This window comes from Pelodiscus sinensis, chromosome 7, assembly GCF_052426305.1.
Source record: "Pelodiscus sinensis isolate ZL-2025 chromosome 7, ASM5242630v1, whole genome shotgun sequence".
Classification (NCBI taxonomy): Eukaryota; Metazoa; Chordata; order Testudines; family Trionychidae; genus Pelodiscus; species Pelodiscus sinensis.
In genome coordinates, this window is record NC_143058.1 from 43,949,204 (window position 1) to 43,970,432 (window position 21,229).

The following is a 21,229-nucleotide window of genomic DNA, read 5'->3' on the forward strand; positions in this document are numbered from 1 at the left end:
AAATACATCCACTGCTTTCTAATTTCTATACAAAGACACAGAATTTTTATGAAACATCAATACTGACCCAAGACAAGTTTATATCCATTGAACTATTTAAGTCAATAAATTCTACTCTAAACAGTATTATTTAAGCATTGATCCTGTTTTAGAATTTCTTCAACCTGTCACAGAATTCAATATTTGAGTACCACATAATTTAAGTTTAGCTATGTGGGTGTCTAGTATGCCCAAAGTACAGGCGTCCTAGTATTGAAAGAGACATCTACTTACCTTTTTTTGGTTTCCAACTTTTTCTCTGGTCATGAAGCTTATCATGAACAATATGGACAGTAAACACTGTAAAGCTTTTAAAAAAAAAGTAACTTACTCTCTCTTTTAGTTGGTTAACTTCAGCCGTTGCTACTGCGTGCTTTAATTGAAGCTAGAATGAAATGTAATAATTTTGTCAAGAAATACGCAGAAAGATACTTGAAAGATTATTGCAAGTTTGTTTTTATTTAAGTGATTCACCTCTCACTTAAGATAGTGTAAAGCCATTCACTTGCTCAAGAAAATTAGTCATGATTTTCACCAGTATGAGGGAGAACAGGCTCTTCTATTTTGAGTTTTTCAAAATCAAGCTCTCAATTTAAGAAGAAAAAGGTTTAAAGGTCTTATTGTATCCATATCTGCTGTAAAAATCAAATCATATATCTTTAAAAAAAATCACAAATTAGCTTGAGAAATATTAATAAGAAAAAACAAATAATTAAAATAATTTCTGAAATGAAGTGAACATGCCAAAACCAGTGAAAGTCAGTAATGTTTTGTAAGTGGGCAAGTAGTAAATGCAATCAAATGAAAATACAGTAGTGCTGGGTCTTTGTACATAATGTTCATGAAGAATATAATCATAAAGTATAAACCATAGATTTAAGAAGCAAGAGACATTAGTAGATTAAAGAGGTACATAAAGGCTTCACTTAACTCAAGAAGACTGGCACTGGGGAGGGGGAGGTTGGGACTGGGGTGCATCCCAGCTCCCTGAGCTGCCACACAGCAGCTGGCTGAAGCTAGCTGATGGTGTTTTAAAAACAGCTGCTCCAGGGCACCAGGCCCTACATGATGGAGGGTGGGAAAGGAGAGAAAGTACCAGGCTGGCAGAGGGAGAAGAGACTCTGGCTGGAGGGATATGAAGGGAGGAAGAAGGGGCCATGGCTGATGGAGAGGAGGAGGGGGAAGGGGAAGGAGCCCTGGCTGGCATAGCCAGGGAGAGAGTCAGGGTTGCCTTCTTCCTGTGACAGGGGGGTTGGCGAACACAGCAAGCAGGGGACATAGCCCCCTAGTTTTTCCAAAAAAGCAATCTGCAAAAAAGCATCTTAGTGCATACTTATTCACAAAACAACATGCTAATCAGGTTGTAGGGAAGGGCTATATTTCAGATACTCCCCCATTTCTGTTTAGTGTATGGGAAGAATATTCCTAGATTTGCCTCACATACCCTTTCCAGAACTCCTATACTATTCTGATAGAATAGACAGAAAAATCAACCCAAAGAAGATGACTGCACCTAAGTGAAAATAAATAAAAATTTGAGTTCAGTAGAAAAATTGATACATATATTTGATGAGATTTTTTTTTTACTTTCTTCAGTTGGAACGGGGAACATAGTACTCTAAGAAGGCAGTAGAAACAAAACCCCCCTCTAATTTCTGACAGTTAATGTCTTTTAATCCATTTTTTAGGTTCTGAAACATGTATTTTGAATTTTATGTACATCAATTTTGACAAAATCCACAAAAATAAAACGTCATTTATAAGAGGCCTTTTTTGTCAGAGGAAAAAGAAGAATATGATGAAGTAGGGCACAAAGGAAACTAATACAAATTTTAGAAGACCCAGATGCTCTTCAGCACATCACATAAGATTGGTAAAAAGCTTGGGTAATGTTGTTGTACCTCTTTAAATTTAAGGAGGAACTGTGCTGAATCCATATCCAGTGGCAAATTCATATCTTCATTTTCGTTTTCAGGAAGATAAAAGACTTCCACAGATTTTCCATGTAAATCTGACTCAAAAGCATCTTCATCATCATCATAATCATCATCCTAACAAGATATAAAAACATAACTGAAGTAAATCACAGTCCATTAACGGCAAAAATCTCTAGTCTAGCACACTCTGGTCCGGAAACATAAATAGTCCGGAATTATTTTAGTTAGCCAGATGTCCACTTATCATGGGCGTGGCCAAGTTTCTCACAGTACCATAAAATTTGTTTACAACCACCCGTTCTAACTCTCAGTGTTCTGTGCTGTTATTTAGCTCTAATTCACCCTTAAGTGTCTTCTAAGAGCCCAGTAAGCAGTGTAAGTCTTGGTAAATGCTGTTAGACAATATTGACCTTCCATGGTTCGGCAAATGCTCTGATTTGGCACTGGTCTGGTCCCAAGAACATCAGACTAGAGAGGTTCAAATTGTAGATACAATCTTCAAATAACCCAAAAATCATGATTATATCACTTCTGCTGACCAACAATTGTCCTCTTTTGATGGTTGAGCAACTTATAACATACTGTTCAGGTAATCTGCAAACATTCTATACAAAAATTCCCCAAACAGGAAGGGTAAGAAACAGCTATCCCAAATTAAAATAGATTTTTAAAATTAACTTCCTCTCTTCAGATTCCTCTGAAGTTTTCTCACAGAAGATTTTGTCCTGTTCAAAAGAGTGCCAACCTGAGGCCTGGTGGAAAAAAGTATTAAGAGTCACTATTATATGGATTAATATTACAAAGTTTGTATGTTATTATTACCAAGGCTCAACAAAGCATTGAATCTACTCGCCCATGGTGAGCAGACTGCAGACGGGCGCCCCGTTTTCGGCACGCGCATGCGCAATACAGGGCTGGTGAGTGGCTTTTGCTGCCGTTCGTCAAGCTCTGACTATTACCATTTTTAATCAAGTTGGACCTTTTCCTCTTTATCCCCTGGCTATGTGATTCAAAAACATTTAGTTCATTTTCTGTAAAATATCCTTAAGTCATGGTTAAAAAATACAGAATTTCTTTATATATTTTGTAGATATACCTGTTCTGTATCATCATGAGCATAGTGTTGCTCATATAGGCACCTCTCTTGCTCTAATGTCTCACTGATAAGACGTGCTACTTCACTCTGAGTTCCAGGCTTCTCTCTTCCAATTAGAAAGCTATAAGAAATAAAACACCACAAATAAAAAGGCATTATGGGGCAAATGTATGTTTGCTAGATGGTAGCCCATTCTACTGCTGTCTTTGGTGACCACTTCTGTCAAATTCTTATCAAAACATTTTACACAACGTGCTGCTTTTCTTTTATCTGTTAATGAACAATTTATTCCCAAAGCATTTTTTTAATTTAAAATTTGTATAAAGAAACACATACCTCACACTGCCTTTAGTGTTTTTTAGCACAGTGGCTGCAAAAAGCTGAGTTACTCCTACTAAACTTATACCATCAACCTCAACGATCTGATCATTTACTTGGATTCTGCAAGACAAATCATTCAGTTTTTTAGCAATAAATAGGACAAAAATTTTAGTCTAACAAGTTATGGGCACAATATAGACTGAAATTAATTCTATGTGATAAATATTCCTTGAAATTCTGCGGTATTTAATTTGACAATTTGTTGAGCCTCAAAAGGCTAATATCTAACAAACTGATCTCCTTACCTCGACTCCTATGAAATTAATCTGAATTTGTTTAATATCTGCTGTGATATTTTCATTAATTTACATTCTTACTGACTTTTTGGGCTGTCACTATTATTCTTGTGGGAATGTGTTGTACATGCATATACTGCAAGTGTAGTCATTGCTGTGATAGGCAAACACAGCTTATGCCTTGTAAAGGTAACAACTGTTTGGAGATCTGAGATATATAGCTACTAAAAAGCAAAAGAGAAGATTGAAACCATCATATATTCACATGAATTCACAAATAAAATATTCCTAGTCTGAAGACAGAACTGCACCACAAGCTTATTAAATTATAGTCTTTTCAACAGGGACCATACTACAGGCTTTTAGATCAATTCATTAGTTGGAAGATGTCACCATATTGGGATGGATAAGCAAAGGAAAAAAATGGCCACCTTTTTTCACAGGCACTGCCAGTGAAATAAGTAGCATAGATGAATAAATGCCCTGCAAATGTCCTTCCCTAAAGCCTATCACTATCTAGGTGAACAGAGAACTCTAGATTTAGTTTTGCTTAGTTTGGATTAGACTTCATAGGTACAGATGTCACAGTTTGGTATTAGACATAAGTCATCATGTCACTCTGCAACCCAGAGGCTCTGCCCTCCCATAGCCTCCCTGCCCCAGACACTGTTTAGGGATGGTAATACTGCCTAGCAGCCCAGCCTGGGCAGATTCCTCCTCCCAAAAGGCTGTGGCCAGAACTGCAGGGCAGGATCCTTTGGAGGCGGAATCTGCCCAGGCCAGGCTGCCATGTGGCTTTGCCAATCCCCAAACAGTGTCTGGGGCAGGAAGCAATTCCAACCTCCCTGGGCGCCACTCCGGATTATCCTGTTGCAGGGAATGAGGCTGTGGCAGTGCCACCACCACCGCTCACAGGTGAGATCCCAGGCAGAAGCTCCAGGGAAGCTGGACCTGGGAATACTGGGGGCCTTCCCAGCAGAGAGAGGGCCTGAGGCACCATGGGGGAGCAGGCCCACAGGGGAAGTGGCATGGGGAGACACTGGCTACGCTGACATGGCTGGGAGGCAACTACTGCGTCATGTCCCCTTCTTTCAGCTGGCTGTCATGTGCAACTGCATGTGTGGGGCGGGCTGAGCTGTCCAGGGATGGGACCACAAAGCTGTGAGCCTCCCAATTAGGGGCTGTCAGCCCCCCAGCTCAGGAGGATGCTTCAGCTGGTGCGAGGCCCAGCCCACCCACACTGGGAACACAGGCAGGCTCTGCGTCCCCGACCACCCCATCCTCTGCCACACACAGAGAGGCCACACCAGCGCCAAGTTGTCCCAGTGGAACCCGCCACTGCAGTCTGGCAACCCCTCAGGCATCGAAGAGGGGAGGCCCAGCAGTGTTTGCAGGGGGGTATTCCTGCCTCTACATGGTGGTGCCCGGAGACCCCCCCCCCTCATTGCATGGCCCCGACCCTCCTTCACGAGTGTCCTCAGCCCCTCTCCTGCCCCCCTCACAGACTCCCAGCCTCCCTTTTCCACCTGGCATCCCAAAGGAACCCCCGCTCTCTCCTCCTCCCTCCAGCCTCTTTCTCTGCCTTCTTTCCATTTCCTCTCCCCACAGACATCCTCCCTTCTCACTTCAATGCACCCCAGCAATGACACCTTTACTGCCCCTTAATTCCAGGCAGCTGCCCAGATCCTGCTGCCACAGCACCTGGAGTAGCCCCCTACACACAGAAATTCCTGCATATGGGCCTGGTGCAGTTTCTTTGCTAGTTAGGTTGCCTGTTCATGGAAGGGGGCAGGGTGTGCGTAGGGAAGGAGGAAAGAGGATAGGGCTGTATGTGGGGATGGGTGGTGCGGTAAGGGGGAATGGTGGAGATGAGGAGGATATAGGAATGGAAGCAGTGGGATGGACAGTGTGGGTGGGAGTAGGGTGAGGGATTAGAGAAGGATGTAGATGTAGGAATATGAAGGAAGGTGGTGGAAGGAAGGATATTAAGGACTGGTTGACTAGTTGCTTCCCCCCCCCCCACCTCTTGCTACCTCTAGCACAGGGGTTCCCAATCTTTTTGATACTGGGGACCAGTAAATCCATTCACAAGCTTTTGGAGGACCGGTAGCATTTATTTGCATATTCGCATATTCATTAAGCAAATTATGAATATGCAAATAGTTTCTGGTCCTCCCAAAGCCCCCAATGCCAACTTTAGCAAAGCTTTTGAGATGGTCTCCCACAATATTCTTGCCAGCACGTTAACGGAATATGGATTGGATAAATGGACTGTAAGATGGATAGAAAGCTGGCTAGACCAGGGTTTGTTTCCCCAAACTTTATATATTTGGAACCCGGTTTTTTTCAGTACCTTTTTCTGCAGCCCAAAAATATAAACGCATAGTAAAAAAAGAATGAAAAATGAATAAATTTTCACTCGTTATTTATTCACAATAATAATAGTACAGAATATAAATCTTGACATAAAAATACTTAAGTGCCTAACTTATTGTTATTACCTTAATTACAATTTAACCAGTAGAATTTTAACAGTTGTAAAGTCTGTTTATTTATAATTGAATGAGCTGAATATAAGTCATTTATTATGTGAGCCCTTTATAGCTTTTAAATAACTAAAAGGAGAACTAATGGGAAGGGTGGTGATGTTTTGCATCACATAGCAACTTTGTGTCAGGAGCAAAAGAAGAAAGTTTTAGCCTCAAATCTGGTTTGACATTCAATCTATTTCTATATTTATTTTTGAAGAAAACCGAAGACGAGAAGCTAGTTTCACACTTACGTGTTGTGATGAAAGGCATTAAGAATTTGACTGCTTTCTCAGATAAATGTGAATATTCATTTCTACAGCTCAACCAAAAATCAACCAAGGAGAGTTTATCAAAGTTCTCTTTTAAGGCAGAGTCACAGGAAAGTTCAATTAATGAATCCACTTCTGATGCATTCAACTGTAATATTTCTTCATTTTCTACCTGTCCAGTGTCAACAATAAACGGGTTCTTAATCCACATTTTAGTGGCATCAATTGGAGGAAAATATTCATTTAAGCTTGATGTTAGCCCCAAGAGATGCTGTGGGTGTCTGGGTGGGATGGGAGGAGACAGGGACCGATACCTGGGGATCGTGTAGCTGCATGCCAAGGCCCAGGAAGTGCGCGGACTGCTCCCCAGTCTCCCAAACACTGGTCTGTCGCGCACCTGATGCCTTCCTGCGCGGGGTGGGGGTAGGGAGGATGGGGACAGGCACTCCCGGACCACGCCTGCAACAAATGCTCAGGCAGCACGCGCCTTGTCCCTCCACTCCCCACGGCAGCGCACGCTGACCAAGCAGCTGGAGCAGGCGTGCAGGAGAGGAGAGGGGGATTCCCAGACTGCGCCAGCCCCAACCACTCAGGCAGTGCGTGCCTTGCTCCTCACAGCAGCGTGCGCCACCCGAGCAGCCAGAGACTCCCATCCCCTCCCCTGAACGCAAGAAGGCAGCAGGGGAACAAAGTCCCCAGCATGCAATGAACTGGCGTTTTAGGTACCGCGCCGGTTGTTGGGGCGGGGGAGAAGAGCAGCCCACCCACTTTTGGGACCTGGCACACAGCTGCAGAACTGCCATCCGACCCCGCAGGAAGCCCGCGCTGGCCCTACCTGTCCAGCAGGTTGTTCCAGCCCCCCTCCCATCCCCCTCCCGCTCTAATCCCGGCCGCACTGGTCGTTCTGTGTCAGTGCGCACGGCCTTCTCCCTGGATCCTAGCACCTGCCAGATCTAGCCCTGCCGCCTGGGAGCATGCTTGGCAGAGATGCCGTGGCAGCAGGTTCTCTGCCAAGAATATTTCTGAGGACTGGTATTTTTTTTAGGACTGGTACCAGGCCATGGACCACACTTTGGGAAACGTTGCTCTAGCAATTAGAGGCAGTAAAGGGAGGGGGAAAGAGAGGGTACTTCAAAGCGGCAGTGCCGCACGAAGCCTGGGGTATGGGTTCTGTGAGGCACTGCCCCTTTGAAACACCATGGAAGTGTTTCAAAGGGGCAGCACCTCATGGAGCTGACCTCAGGCTCCATGCAGCACTAACACTTTAAAATGCTGCCGCAGCGTTTCAAAGTGGCAGCGCTGCATGGAGCCTGGGGTTAGCTGGAGACTCTCTAGCTGACCCCGGGTTCTGTGCAGCATTTCCACAGAACCTGGGATCAGCTGGGGACTCCCCAACTGATCTCGGGCTCTGCACAGCATTTCAAAGCGGCAGCCTGGGGTCAGCGGGGGACTTTGAGTTCTCCATGCGGGTGCTTCCACTTTGAAATGTACAAGAGTCCCCAGGGGGTGCTCTTGTGCATTTCAAAGCTGGCACGGCACGTGCAGCCTGGGGCCAGTGGGAAGTCCCGCTGACTCCAAGTTCCATTTGGGCAATTCTGTCTTGAAATGCACAAGAGCCCGCGGGGAACCCGGAGTCAGCGGGACTTCCTGCTGGCCCTGATTGCATGCAGCGTGCCAGCTTTGAAATGCGGAATGCAGAAGTGCCGATCAACTAGTTGAGTAGTCAATGGAAATTCCATCGACTACTCAACTAGTAAATTAATCGATATTTAACATCCTTAGGTGGGAGTAAGGATAGGCAGTGTGGGAGGGGTCAGGGAGGATGAGTAGGTGTACGAATGGAGGTGGGGCTGGGGATGGAAGGAGGGGGAGGGAGGTTAGGGAGGATGGTGGGTGTAGGAATGGAGGACGGCGGTGGGGCTAGGGAGGAAAAGGGGGGGGGAACTGTGGGCCATGGACTATTTTACTAGCATGTGGGGCAGGAGCAGGAAAGGTGCTGGCAGGGAAGGAATGGCTGCTGACTGAAGGGCCTGAGCGGGTGGGATGGTCTGAGAGCATCTGGATAGAGGGGCCCCTGCAGGGGTGTGGTAGGCAGGAGCGAAGAAGGGTGAGAGTAACTTGGGGCCATGGAGTGCACGAGCTCAGTGCAAGATTAACAGACTCTCTGGCCATGAAAGCGGACAGCGAGAGGAGGGGTTGGCTAGCATAGCGACTAGTGTAACTTTTTTTAAAAGTCTAATGAAGTTAACCAAATATTAATTTTTGCAACATAGGAATTAGTAAACTGGATCAAACCAGTAGTCAGTCTATCCTCCTATACTCTGTCAGCACCTTATAGATAAGTGTAGGCATTTGCTGAAAGGAGTAAGAGACCCTCTTATTGTATTGAAAAATCTCACCATATGGGAAGGTTGTTCCTAATCAAATAATTAGTGATTGGCCTATAACTGAAACAATTTATTTCTCTACTTTGTCTTAAAATAATTGTGTATAAGATGGAAGAAAAGGCGTGAGATTTGCAAGTGGGATACATCAGTCTAATGCCACTGAAGTCAAAACCACTGTGCTAGTTTACACTAGCTAACAGGTATACCATGTTTAGAGTAGGGATGTAAAATCCCAGTTAAACGGCAGGTCTACGGAGCATTTAACTGGTTAACCAAGTAAAGCAAGATCCCAGGCTACAGACCAGCTGGAGCAGCCCCCAGCCCAAAGGGCTCCCACCCCCAGTCTCATGCTGGGGCTGCCTCCAGCTCCCAGCCCCTGCCTGCAGGGTGCCTGGGCTCTCCACAGACAGAGGCTACTTTGGATGCAGGAGCAGCCCCTGTCTGCAGAGGGAATCCTGTGGGACTGGAGCAGCCCCCTGCCCGCGGCAGGCAAGGACCTGCTCCAATCTCCCCCAACACTAGTTATGCTTAGCTGTATAGCAAAATGATGAAAGATGAAAGATGTCCAATATTAAATTATGCTGTATTATATTATGTCCCCTTATACTTTAGGATTAAAATAAGTTATAATAAAAGAATTGAGAAATTAAATTCAATGAAAATTTCAGTTAGTTATCTTATTAAATGTCACAATATTTTGAGAGATTAACACCATCAGTTTTTTGCATTCCAGATTTCTATAATACATGTTGTAGAAGTAAAAGAGCATTACATTTTATATTTATTTTACTGAAGAGTCCTTAACTAGAAATTGTATTTGCAAAATCTGTGTTCATTAGTAAAATAGTAACTTGAATTAAAACTCACCGTCCGTCTTGCTGAGCAGCTCCACCTTCAGTTATTGTTTTTACAAAAATTCCCAGTTTCTCCAGTCCCTGATCAGCGCCAACACCCATTCCAATAATACTAATGCCTAGGCCACTATCACCTGCAGGACTCAAAAATTCTAACATTAGCCACAGTACATTTTATAAGGTAGTGTTCATAAATTATCACAGTCACCAATGAAAACACACTTGTGCTATTCTTTGTCTTCGTCTAACATGCTTATTGGCTCACTGTGTCTCCATCTTAGTAATATTTGCAACATAAAGCTAAATCAGACTGGCTCTTTCCAGGATTACAACCCAATCGACTAATATAAAATCATAGTTAAACAAAACGATATCTAGAATAGCAAAAGCTTTTATATTCCCATTTTGAAAGTCTCTGTGTGATATGAAAATATATTAATGTTACTATTCTAAGCACCCAATTTAGGAGCTTCTCTCCACACTCTACTGTAGTATCCAATAACATTGGACTGAATTCTAAAATTTTAGGGGTTAGAGCTAATAATGGTTCCCATTTTACAAAGACTTATGTACATTATGGGCCAGACATGTAGGCTGGAGAAAACAGCCATACCTCAATTGAACTATAACAGAGCTCCAGCAATTTACAATAAATACTGAATTCAGTGAAACTATTCAGATTTAAAGTGAATCATGTGTGCAAAGCTTTTCAGGATTGAGGCCTAAATGTAGTAGAAATCCATCTTAACATGGCTTCAGCCTTCATAAGAAAGATAAATAATTGCTTGTGAAAATTAACATTTAACTTGCACCTTTTTCAATTTCCACAGGAAATACTTCCATTTTTTCTACCCTCTTCTCTAGTTCATATTCGGCTGATGCTGCCACAGGGTCAACCTCTTCATTACGTCTATCATAATCTTCATTTGAATAAGTACTGAAGACCTTAAGAAAATAAGAAATATTATTTGAGTGCAGTTTTGACTCAACATTTTTGAATATCAAAAAGAAAGCCATTCTGTAAATTAAGACAGTAACATAACCATTTCATTGTCCTACATATTCAACTTACCTGAGCAATAATAATGAGGTTTCAGAATTTTATTTTCAAATCACATATATAAGGTAATATTTTAAAAGTGTCAAGACAAATACTTTAGAACCTTTTTAACTGAAATGAAACAAATATGCACCAGAACTCACTGAGGCACACTTCTCTCCGCTTACATAAATAGAGAATGATATTAGAGAGCCTACATAAGATGGTTATCAAAAAACAGAGCATAATCTGCCAGTCACTATACTACAAACAGACGCAGTTTGATTTTGCAAGAGATCCAAATGGTCTTCTAGAAAAACAGAAAGACCATGTTACATACATTACTATATTTAGTAATCATTGCAGCTGAATGTTTGTTAAAAATAAAGTAGTTATAATTAGGGATATAAAAAGTCCCAGTTAATCAATTAAATGGTTAAATGTTAGGTTTCCCTAATGTTTAACCAGCTAACCAATTAAATTGGGACACTAGAGCAACCCCTGACTGTGAGGCACCCATGCTTCTTGTGGACATGGGTGTTCCAGATACCAGTGCAGCATCAGTCCACAGTGATCTCCCTGCACAGCTGGAGCAATCTTCTCCCCACAACAGATAGGGAACTGCTCCAGCCCCCACCAGTTAACCAAAACTAAGAAGCATCAACCATTTATGGTGATGCTTACCAGTTATAATAAATACTAATGAATAACTAAGATGGCAGGCCAGAGAGAAGAAACACTATGCTGACTATAAGGTGCCACAGGACTCCTTGTTACTATACCAACAGTACTTTTATTTACAGTGAATGAAAATGTTCACGCTTAACTATATACTTTTATGCTAAAAACAATACAAGATACAAGTTTAGAACTGTACATAGTTTATTAAAAAAAATCAATCAATCAAGGTATAAGACTAGCGAGAGGACAAGTCCCCAGGAACAGTGGAGGCCAGCCCACTGCTGAAACAGTTCCTGCACGGGAAGTGCTTCCACACTCCTGAATGGTAAGGAAGGCCATGATAGCGGAGCTGGAGATGGCTCCCTGACTAGGTATGGGGGCACTGACACCCAATCCTTGAAGGTTCAAAGTATAAGGGAGGCTGTGGGCTTGGTGAGGCAGAGCAGAAAACCCCAGCCAGGACCACAAGGACTAGGAGCCAGCTGCAGTGGAGGCCACACTGCTACTAAATGGTTACTCCCTGGGGATGGAGCCATTTGGCAGCAGTGTAACCTCCCTGGCAGCTGAGGGCTCCTTCTCTTCTGGGGGTCTCTGCTCTGCCACCACCTTCTCCACAGCTTGTGCCTGCAAGGAATGGGTGTCACCGGCCTCATTCTCTCTCATTAAGAGCCCGACAGCAATTAATACGTTTAAAAGGTAGAGCCGCAGAAGGGTTAGCTCCCGGGCGGAGCTAACCCCACTGTGGCTCCGCAGTTTCCCCCGTTATCAACTAACCAAGCAGTCAATGGAAATTCCATCGACTACTCGATTACCTGCAATTTAACATCCCTAGTCTATACTAGGGATGTTAAGATGCAGTTAATTGGCTAATCAAGTAGTCGATAGAATTTTTAATCGACTAATTGATAAGACAGCCTAGCTCAGTCCCAGCTTGCACCAGGTCTGGGACCTATTCCCGGTGCAGCTCTGGAGTTTAAAAATACTAAGAGCCAGGCAGGCAGGAATGGAGGTTGGGGGGGAAGGAAGCAAGTAGTCGACTACTCACTTACATCCCTAGTTTACACTACAGCTGACGTTGGCAGAATTTACATCACTCATAGATGTGAATAACCACCACACAGATTAACATAAATTACACCAACATAAGCACCATTCTGCACAATGCCATGTCAGTGGGAGGGCCAAATACATGACCCCGATTCCATGTCAACCCTATTCTTGACAATTCTACTTCAAACTGGCTTCTTCCCCCCCGCCACTATGTTATGCTCCTCTATGGCTATTTCAATGTATGTACTCCCAGATGAGGCAGCAAGCTGTCATCCTACTCACTGTCAACAGCCACTGTAGCATGGACTCTGGGCACAGATATGTGCCAAGAAGCCCCAGGCATCCAGTGAAAACACATACTAACATCCACTGCTGCTTCCAGGACTCAGGAAGACAATGGAGCAGAAAGAGACTGCTCATTCAAGTTTTGTGCTATTAGGAAGCAAGCCACTGCAAGTAAGGTTTCCCAAGTCAACCCCTTCAACCAGTAACTCCAGACCACCTCTCTGGCTCACTGCTTTAATAGATTTGCTAAAACGTTAATTACATCCACCTTAAAAATGACCAGTTTTGTAATAATTTAGACAGTCACGGCTATACCTCCATTCTAAAAGCATCCCCTCATCTCCATTTTAGCAAATCTCCTAATCAACTTTAAAAGACTTTCTGAACATACTCCATAACACTAAACACCTGTCTTATTATTTGTTTTCATGCACGCTTAACATGAAAAGTTAGGAAAGATTCTATATAATTCTGAAAAGAATAAAGGATTCAATTAATTGGATCCAAAGAGGTCCCAGGAGCAAGTCTAAGGTTGTCCAAAATGATATGAGGAAATACAAGAGGACAAAAGTCAAAGCATTTGTGAAGAGAATGGGCATTCCATTGCCAAATAATGAAATTTCTCAAGCTTTAAACAACAAATGCCAAACGTTGACACAGCTACTGTCAAATTAAAAGTATTTATTTCCAGTCTGTTAAGATCTCCTTAAAAAGGAAAGTCCTTTGATATAGTTAGGACCAAAATAGGATTTTAGAAAACAGGAATGCAAACTTCTAAAATAAGATTAAAACTTATGTAAACAATTAAACACCACAACTGTAATTTATCAAAATTGTAATTTACAAAAATGAATTTCACGCTGGAAAACAATTTAGATGCATTTAAAGTAATGGAAGCTGGTGATAAATACTCAAGCCTGTATTTCATTCATTTTTCAGTCTGTTTCTAGATACAAACATCAAGAACTTTGATTATTAATAATTTAAGAAATCAATGAGATACAAAAAACATTTTGAGTATACCAGCCTATAATTTTGTACCTTAACAATTAGATTTCCTTTATCACATAAGAACTGCAGTTCAGTTGTAAAAATAATTAATTTAAATTGATGAACTCAGAACTTTAGGTGGAAAAAATCTAAAAGCTACACAAGAAACTCAAACTCACTCAAGTTATTCTTCAAAAAGCACCACATTCTCCTTGTTCAGCAAAGAATACTCTTGGCCACCAAAGTTATCTTTTGGAACCTTCAGTCTCTTCAGAATTAAAACAGGACTTAGAACTGAACCTCTGAAAAGACATACAGATAGGCTATGTCTACACTGCAAGGTTTTTGCGCAAAACCAGCCTGTTTTTGCTCAAAAACCCATGGAGCGTATACGGCTCAAATGAGCCTTAGCACAAGTAAATGAACAGTAAAATGGCAGAAGGCAGGGCTTTTTTCAGCGTAGGTAAACCTCCTTTTACAAGGCATAACTCCTTTTTGCACTACAGCTATTTCACAAAAAGGCACGTGTGGCTGCTCCAGAGGGGTTTCTTACTCTGATTGCCATTCAGAGAATGCTTTTGCAATGTGCTTTGAGGTGTGTACGTGCTCTGGTGCAAGAAGTTTTTGCACAAAAACTCTTGCACAAAAGGCTTCTTGTGGCAGAAGCATGTAGTATAGACGTAGCCATACTGCTTCCACAAAGTCTTTTAAGGGCTGCCCTTTATTCCTACCACTTCCATCACCAGAATATGTTTCCAACTCTCTTCTGTCCATGTTGAGTAGTTCTTAGCCATATCCCAAATTCATCAAAAACAGGAAAAAAGTAAACATATTATTCTATGCAGGTGCAATAAGGGCAACTGTAGAGCTGAGTGTCGTTATAATACTTGCACTGCAATTCAAATCATTGCATGATCTTCTTCAGTGGCTTCACAAATACTCTGAACAGGAGAGAAAATAGAACAAACAGGTGGTACTCTGAGAGCAGATGAGCAATTGCTCTGCATCACCCACTCACTGGATCTTAGAGGAAAGACAAGTAACTCATTCGATGCCACATATCTGCCAGGATCCTCTTAAGTTCCCTCTAAGCTACACATTATGCAGCAGCCCTGAGCCACTGCTTGGGACTTGTTAGGCAGCTGTACTAGAGTGCTGTTTCTGCTCCAGCAGAGAGCACTGTTTCTGCCTGCTGGCCCCAACACAGAGCTGCCATGTCAGGAGAGAGGCACATTCCTCCAGGCCCAGCACTGAGCTGCCATGGCCAAGGCAGAAGCACTTGGCCCCAGCACAAAGTTGCCTGAGCTAGGGAGAGGGGCTCCTTTCTCCTGGCAGCTTCATGCAAGGATCAGGGAAGGGATGCCCCTCACGAGCCATGGCTGCTCTGTGCTAGGACTGGGAGAGGGGCACATTTCCCTTGGCCATGGCATCTCTGTGCTGAAGCCAGAGGAGGGCACCTCTGCCCTGGCCACCTCTTCCCCGGCCACAGCACCCAACCCAGAGCTGCCCCAAAGCTGCCTCTGGCAGGAGAGAGGTGCCCCTTCTCAGCCCTCCCCTCAGCCTATCCTGGATCAGTTCTAGCTAAGGACAGGTGCTGCTCCTCGAGGTGTGCCTGCTGGAGCTGCTGCAGCCATGGCGATGCTCTTCTCACCTGGCCCCAAGCTGCTTCAGTGAGTGAGGGCTGCAGGTATTCCTTTCTCCCTGTGGCAGCTTGTACCCAAGCCCCTCATTCCCAGCCCCACCCCAGAGCCACACCCCCAGCTAGAGCCTTCACACTTCACCCCAACCCTCTGTCCCAGCTATGAATCCCCTCCCTGACCCCAACCACAGTCAGTTACTTTTGTTATGTGATATATCACCTCAAAAAGTCATTCTGCACACAGACATAAAAAATTTGAAGGAACATTGGGGTCCACGCGCATCAAAGAACTGCAGAACTTGAAATATTCACTCACCTAGAGGAAAGAGTTCTACTACCTGTATACCTGTAGAATCTATGCTTTTATTTAAAAAACATCTCTAACCCTCCTATCTGAGCAGATAATCCTCTAAGCTTAAAAGTAAAGTAAACTAATGCAATGTTGGCTACCTAAGTTCTCAGACAGCTATAGTGCCTCTTCTACTGCTCAGAATCTTGTTGGTTTTCACTGTTGAGAACAGCGACCTGACCATCACAGTGAAAAGTGATAAAATCAGACCAGTTTCATGCTACTGTTGTTTGAGAAACTCTGAACAACAATACAGTTAGGCACCCCTCCTGAGAGAGGCAGGGAAGCAGTAAAGCAGCAAAGTCCACCTGTTCCCTTCCCAACAACCACCAAGAAGCTATGGGATAAGAACATAAAACAGAGAACATGTATCCCTTCAAAACAGTATGCATTTTGAGATGCTTCAAATGTATAAGATATCTAACAAGCCAAAGGCTCCAGAATAAGACTTAGGCTTTGGGGACGAGGGGACTAGTAAAGCTATTCTTGCAGCCATCAGAAAGATAAAAGAGGAAAACAGCTGAAGCCATGATATCCAGATGGTCACAGCTAAAGATAATATATTGTAGGGAGAGGGCCAGGGCTCCAAGATGGCACAGAGTATCCTTTCTTAGGTTCTTGGCTGGCTGGTTCTTACTCAAATACTCAAAGTCTAATTGATAACTGGGCCAGATTAGCAGTGACATTTTGGCTTTTCACCCTTCGCTGCAGCATGCGGGCACGCATCACTTTCCAGCATTATCTTGTACTTCATCATTCCACTGCCATTGCGTGGGCCTCAGGCACTGGTGCACCTCCGTCCCTCATATTCTCTGCTTGTGGCACATCATAGACTAGATTATAATACAGCATGATCTAATTTTAGTTGTTGGGCTTAAGCGTGTGAGTGCTGGGTGGTGTTGCTGACTTATGATACACTGGAGGTCAGACTAAATGATCCAGTGGTCCCTTCTGGCTTTACACTCTTTGACTATGAGAAACAAATATTTCAATTCACTTACTTCAAATAATACTCTCTTTGTTTAATAAATCAGCTTTAAATGCAAAACAGATTTTGATACATTTATTTTATATATCCAGCACATTTAAGGTATTTTTATTTAACTAAGGCATAATTTTAAAATGCTTCTCTGTGCATTTTAATTGAATTCCAATTTCCATCCAAATACAGCTTGACATAAATTACAAGTAAAATAACTTTTACTTAGTTCAGTCCTGGAGTTTAACTAAGATCAAGCCTAGTACTAACTCTGTACTTAAACCATGGTACTGCCCAACAAACATCTGGGAACAGGATTAGAACAGTTTTGTCTATCAGGTTGATAGTATACAATTCCTGTCTTAGCCATATTGGTAAACTATTGGATCCTCGACTATATGAATTATAACACAGACAAGATCCTTTTTAGGTCACCCTGCTCAAAAGGAGGGAAAACATGCCCCAGCAAGGTAATTATCATGACTATAACATAGATGAAATCCTTATCCCTGAATAAAATACAGGACTATGTGGCACTTTAAAGACTAACAAGATGGTTTATTAGATGATGAGCTTTCGTGGGCCAGACCCACTTCCTCAGATCAAATAGTGGAAGAAATTGTCACAGCCATATATACCAAAGGATACAATTAAAAAAAAGTGAACACATATGAAAAGGACAAATCACATTTCAGAACAGAAGGGAGTTGCGGGAGTGGGGGGGGGGGGAAGGTGAATGCCTGTGAGTTAATGAATAGACATCTACCCTTCCCCACCTCTAATATCATTAACTCACAGGCATTCACCTTCCTTCCCCCCCCTCCCCCCCCCCGCAACTCCCTTCTGTTCTGAAATGTGATTTGTCCTTTTCATATGTGTTCACTTTTTTTTAATTGTATCCTTTGGTATATATGGTTGTGACTATTTTCTTCCACTATTTGATCTGAGGAAGTGGGTCTGGCCCACGAAAGCTCATCATCTAATAAACCATCTTGTTAGTCTTTAAAGTGCTACATAGTCCTGTATTTTGTTTTAGCTACACCAGACTAACACGGCTACATTTCTATCATTATCCCTGAATATTATCTAGGAGAGAAAAGTTTGCTGAACAATCACCACCATCACACTTTTGAGTTTAAAGCATACTGAAATAACTCCGGTTTGCTAGATGATCACAGATGGAGAGAGACTGAAATCCTGAAGAATTCTGCAATGAACTGTTTAATTACAGCTCTACAATTTTGCAATTTAATCTAGCACAATAAGAAATAAACACCATTTTTAAAGTTCTGAAAGGCACACTATAAAATGGACTTCATGTATGGTTAAAATAAGAACATATTAGAAACAAAGCAAAATATCATTACAACATACTTTACCTTGATAGGGGCTGTTGAAAACTTGACTCTTCTGTCTGGCTCAGGATCTTCCTCTTCAGATAGCCCAGGAAACTCCTCATAATCACTGCCATAAATATACTCCTCTTCCTCCTCCAATACTTCTTTACATTCTGGGCCCTGGTTTTCAGACTCTGTATCCCTGTCATCATCAAAACCTGCATTCTCTATTCCAAAAGCACTGACAGAAAATTCAGTGAACTTTCCTCTCTGATTTTCCACCACATGCTCCTCCTCTTCTTCAGTGTCCCCCTCCTGTTCTAGATTGGCTGGAACCTGTGTGATAAGAACCTCATTCAGAGACACACCCTCTCTTATTTCTTTCTGATTGGGCTCACTGCATACTGTAACTTCTTTCAGTCCTCCAAAGGCATGACTGTTCCCATTCTTTTCCCCAGTTTGGTGCCTCAGTGGTTGTTCCCCGTGAAAGACACTATCTTCTTTATTCACTGAGGTTTCTTTTTGCAAGACAGCCAGCTCAGCCTGAATCACCTCTACCTGAGAGGCTGATGGGGGGGCACTGTCTGCTAACCACATGGACTCCTTACAAGATGTATTGTTCACAATTTGTTGGCCTCTCCCAAGAGCCACCTGCTCTTTTATATGCACTTCTTCAGGTGTCTGGATCAGCTCATCCCTGCTGCTGGTAATGAGACAAGCAAGCTCTTTGGAGCATGGACTCTCCTCCATGCATACCTGAACAGCAGCAGGTGAATCCCAGCTACGGGGGAGCACGTAGCTTTGATTTGAGTTGTCCTCACTTCTGGACATGTCTTTGGATTCTTCAGTGTCACTGTCACCCAGAAAACTTTCCAGCCTCCTAGAAATTGGCCCTGCATTCAAGGAAGAGGATTTTGGGCCACCAGTGGGATGCTGCTGCTTATGCTCATCATTGCCTTGACTTTCAGCTCTTTCCAGGTCCACATGAGGGACCACATCTATATTGAAATTAAAATGATCCACCACACTACTGCAATCAGGAGAGGCTGAACCACGTCTCATCTTATCTTCACCTCTTTCACATTTGCTGGGAGAATGTCTATCAACTGAGCTCTGCTGCTTTATGTTCCTCTCAAACAGTTTCCTGGTCTCAGAAAACTTTTCTGCCAAGGCAGCTTTGTCCAGATGGCCCTCATCTTTGCTGCAGATGATTTTGTCATTGGTAGAAGACACAGGCACTGTATCCAGAGGGCTACAGCAGGGGCTGGTATTAAGGAGGTTATTTTTTTGGACACTCTGGAAAGATGGACTACTGGGAGAAGGTACAAGATCAGTCGGTACTGCCCTGCTTATGATCTTAGCCTCAGTGGGAGAGCTGCTCTCACACAGTGGTGTGGCAGAGGAGCCCCCCATCTGCAGAAACATATTTTTGATCTTGTGTACTCTGTTGCCATAGTTGGCTGCTCTGCCTCGGCTATGTGGGTCATTTCCCCCTCCACTGGAGGAAGTGTTCAGCTTCTGTTGAGGGCTCACCTTGTGAGAAGCATTTTCAGGGATGTTTACTCCATCGAAGGAGCGTTTGATGGCATGGAAATCAGATTTATAAGCATTTCTATGTGGAGAAGCACTTCTCAAAGTCCTTTCCCCTTTGCCTTCAGTTTTCATCATTTTCAGAAAACAGAAACCTTTCACTCTGGGGAAAGAATGTGGAGGAAAATCCACAGCACCAACAGCCTCTGCCACCACCACGCTGGCTGGGTATGATCCTACTGTAGCCTGAGAGAATAAGACTTGGGAAAGCAGCCTTTACCTGGGTTATTCTTCCATGCTCACACTGAGAAGAGTTACGGGAGCAAGATCAAGACATAGCTGGATATATAGGATATTAAATCCACTGCTGATCACAGTATCCTGAAAGCCATCTGCAGGGAGAGAAAGAATAATTAACTTGGGACTTCATCAGTGTGTGACATGCATCTGAAATGCGTCGGTCTACCCAAGGCTTCATAGGGCATTTCCCACTCTGAGGAAGGGCAAGAAACCAAGCTCACTGTCTCCGTGCCAGGAAAGAGTAGATCCATTTCCCTAACTATCTTACAAAGAACAATTTGAAACGCAGCCCCAGACTGACACCCAGCAAGCGTTTCACTCTCACTCCATGCCCTCCAGAGGTGCCACGGCCCCACTCCCCCGCCCCATACATGCCTCGCCCCCTGGGGTTTCCACGGCCCCTCCCTCTACATCCCCCACAGCCGGCACGGACTCGCCTCCCACGAGCCACCTCAAGTCCAACCCGCCCCGTTGTTCGTCCCACCCACCTCGGCCCGGCTGCGGGGGACACGCTGGCTCACCCACCCCGCGCCGCTGCGGCCAGCCCAGCCCCTCCCGGCCGCCGGCCCCGCCGTGGTGTCCCAGGGGCGCAGCCCACTGGGCCGGGCCGGGCCGCCACACGCCCCCGGGCGCCTCCGCGCTCCCGGCGGATCACAAGTTTCGGCCCCAAGTTGGAGCGTCCCAGGAGAGCGAGTCGCCCGAGGAGCCGCCCCGGCCGGGCGGGGAGCGCAAGGAGCCGGGGCCGGTGGGGCGGGAGCCGGGCCCGCCACGGAGCCGACATTACAGCCCAGCCCCGCGTCCCAGCGCCTCGCCCCAAACTTTCCAGCCCTGCGGGGCAGCTGCGCGGTTCCCTCCCTCTGCTCTCCCGGCCGCCCGCCCCGCGCCATCGCTACCCACCCCTGGGCTCGGCGGTCGCTGCCCGAGCGCCTTTCCCCACCCCCAAACTGCCGCCCGCCCCACTCACTGGCTGCATCACGCCCGTCCGACTCACTCTGCCCAGCCCGCCCGCGCGGCGCCCCCTCCTTCCCTGTGTGTCGCGCCCGCGCGCGCTCTCACACAAAGACAGGAGCGGCGAGCACGAGCATTCTCCGCTCTGCGTTGAGACGGGGGGGGGGGGGGGGAACAGGCGAGAGGAGAAGCTCCTCCTCCGCTGGGATATACCACACTACATACTGGGATAAGGGCTTGGGATGGTACCATCCGGGGAAGGGCAGCAGAGCGCTCGTGTGTCGATCCACTCTGCACCCAGTCAGGCTCCCACGGCTTGTTCCCTCTGCTCCGCGCTTTCCCCTCCCATAGTAGCCGATGCCGATAGAGGGC

General features: G+C 44.5%; 1 protein-coding gene across 7 annotated transcripts in view; it reads right to left on the bottom strand.

The window, feature by feature from the left end:
- The window catches only part of LOC102463966 (neurabin-1-like), a 93,161-nt gene extending 72,149 nt beyond the window's left edge, over positions 1 to 21,012 (bottom strand). For 4 of the 7 annotated variants that reach the window (XM_075933637.2, XM_075933636.2, XM_075933635.2 and 1 more), the window contains exons 1-8: positions 20,874 to 21,012; positions 18,122 to 20,001; positions 10,543 to 10,675; positions 9,744 to 9,864; positions 3,409 to 3,513; positions 3,073 to 3,193; positions 1,941 to 2,090; positions 371 to 424 (exon numbers count right to left, since the gene is read on the bottom strand). In XM_075933637.2, the coding sequence (XP_075789752.2) occupies positions 371 to 424; positions 1,941 to 2,090; positions 3,073 to 3,193; positions 3,409 to 3,513; positions 9,744 to 9,864; positions 10,543 to 10,675; positions 18,122 to 19,747 (2,310 nt within the window). In that variant the 5' untranslated portion in view covers positions 19,748 to 20,001; positions 20,874 to 21,012. The other 3 variants (XM_075933633.2, XM_075933632.2, XM_075933634.2) reach the window with 3 other exon arrangements.
- Between the last annotated feature and the right edge of the window lie 217 nt (positions 21,013 to 21,229).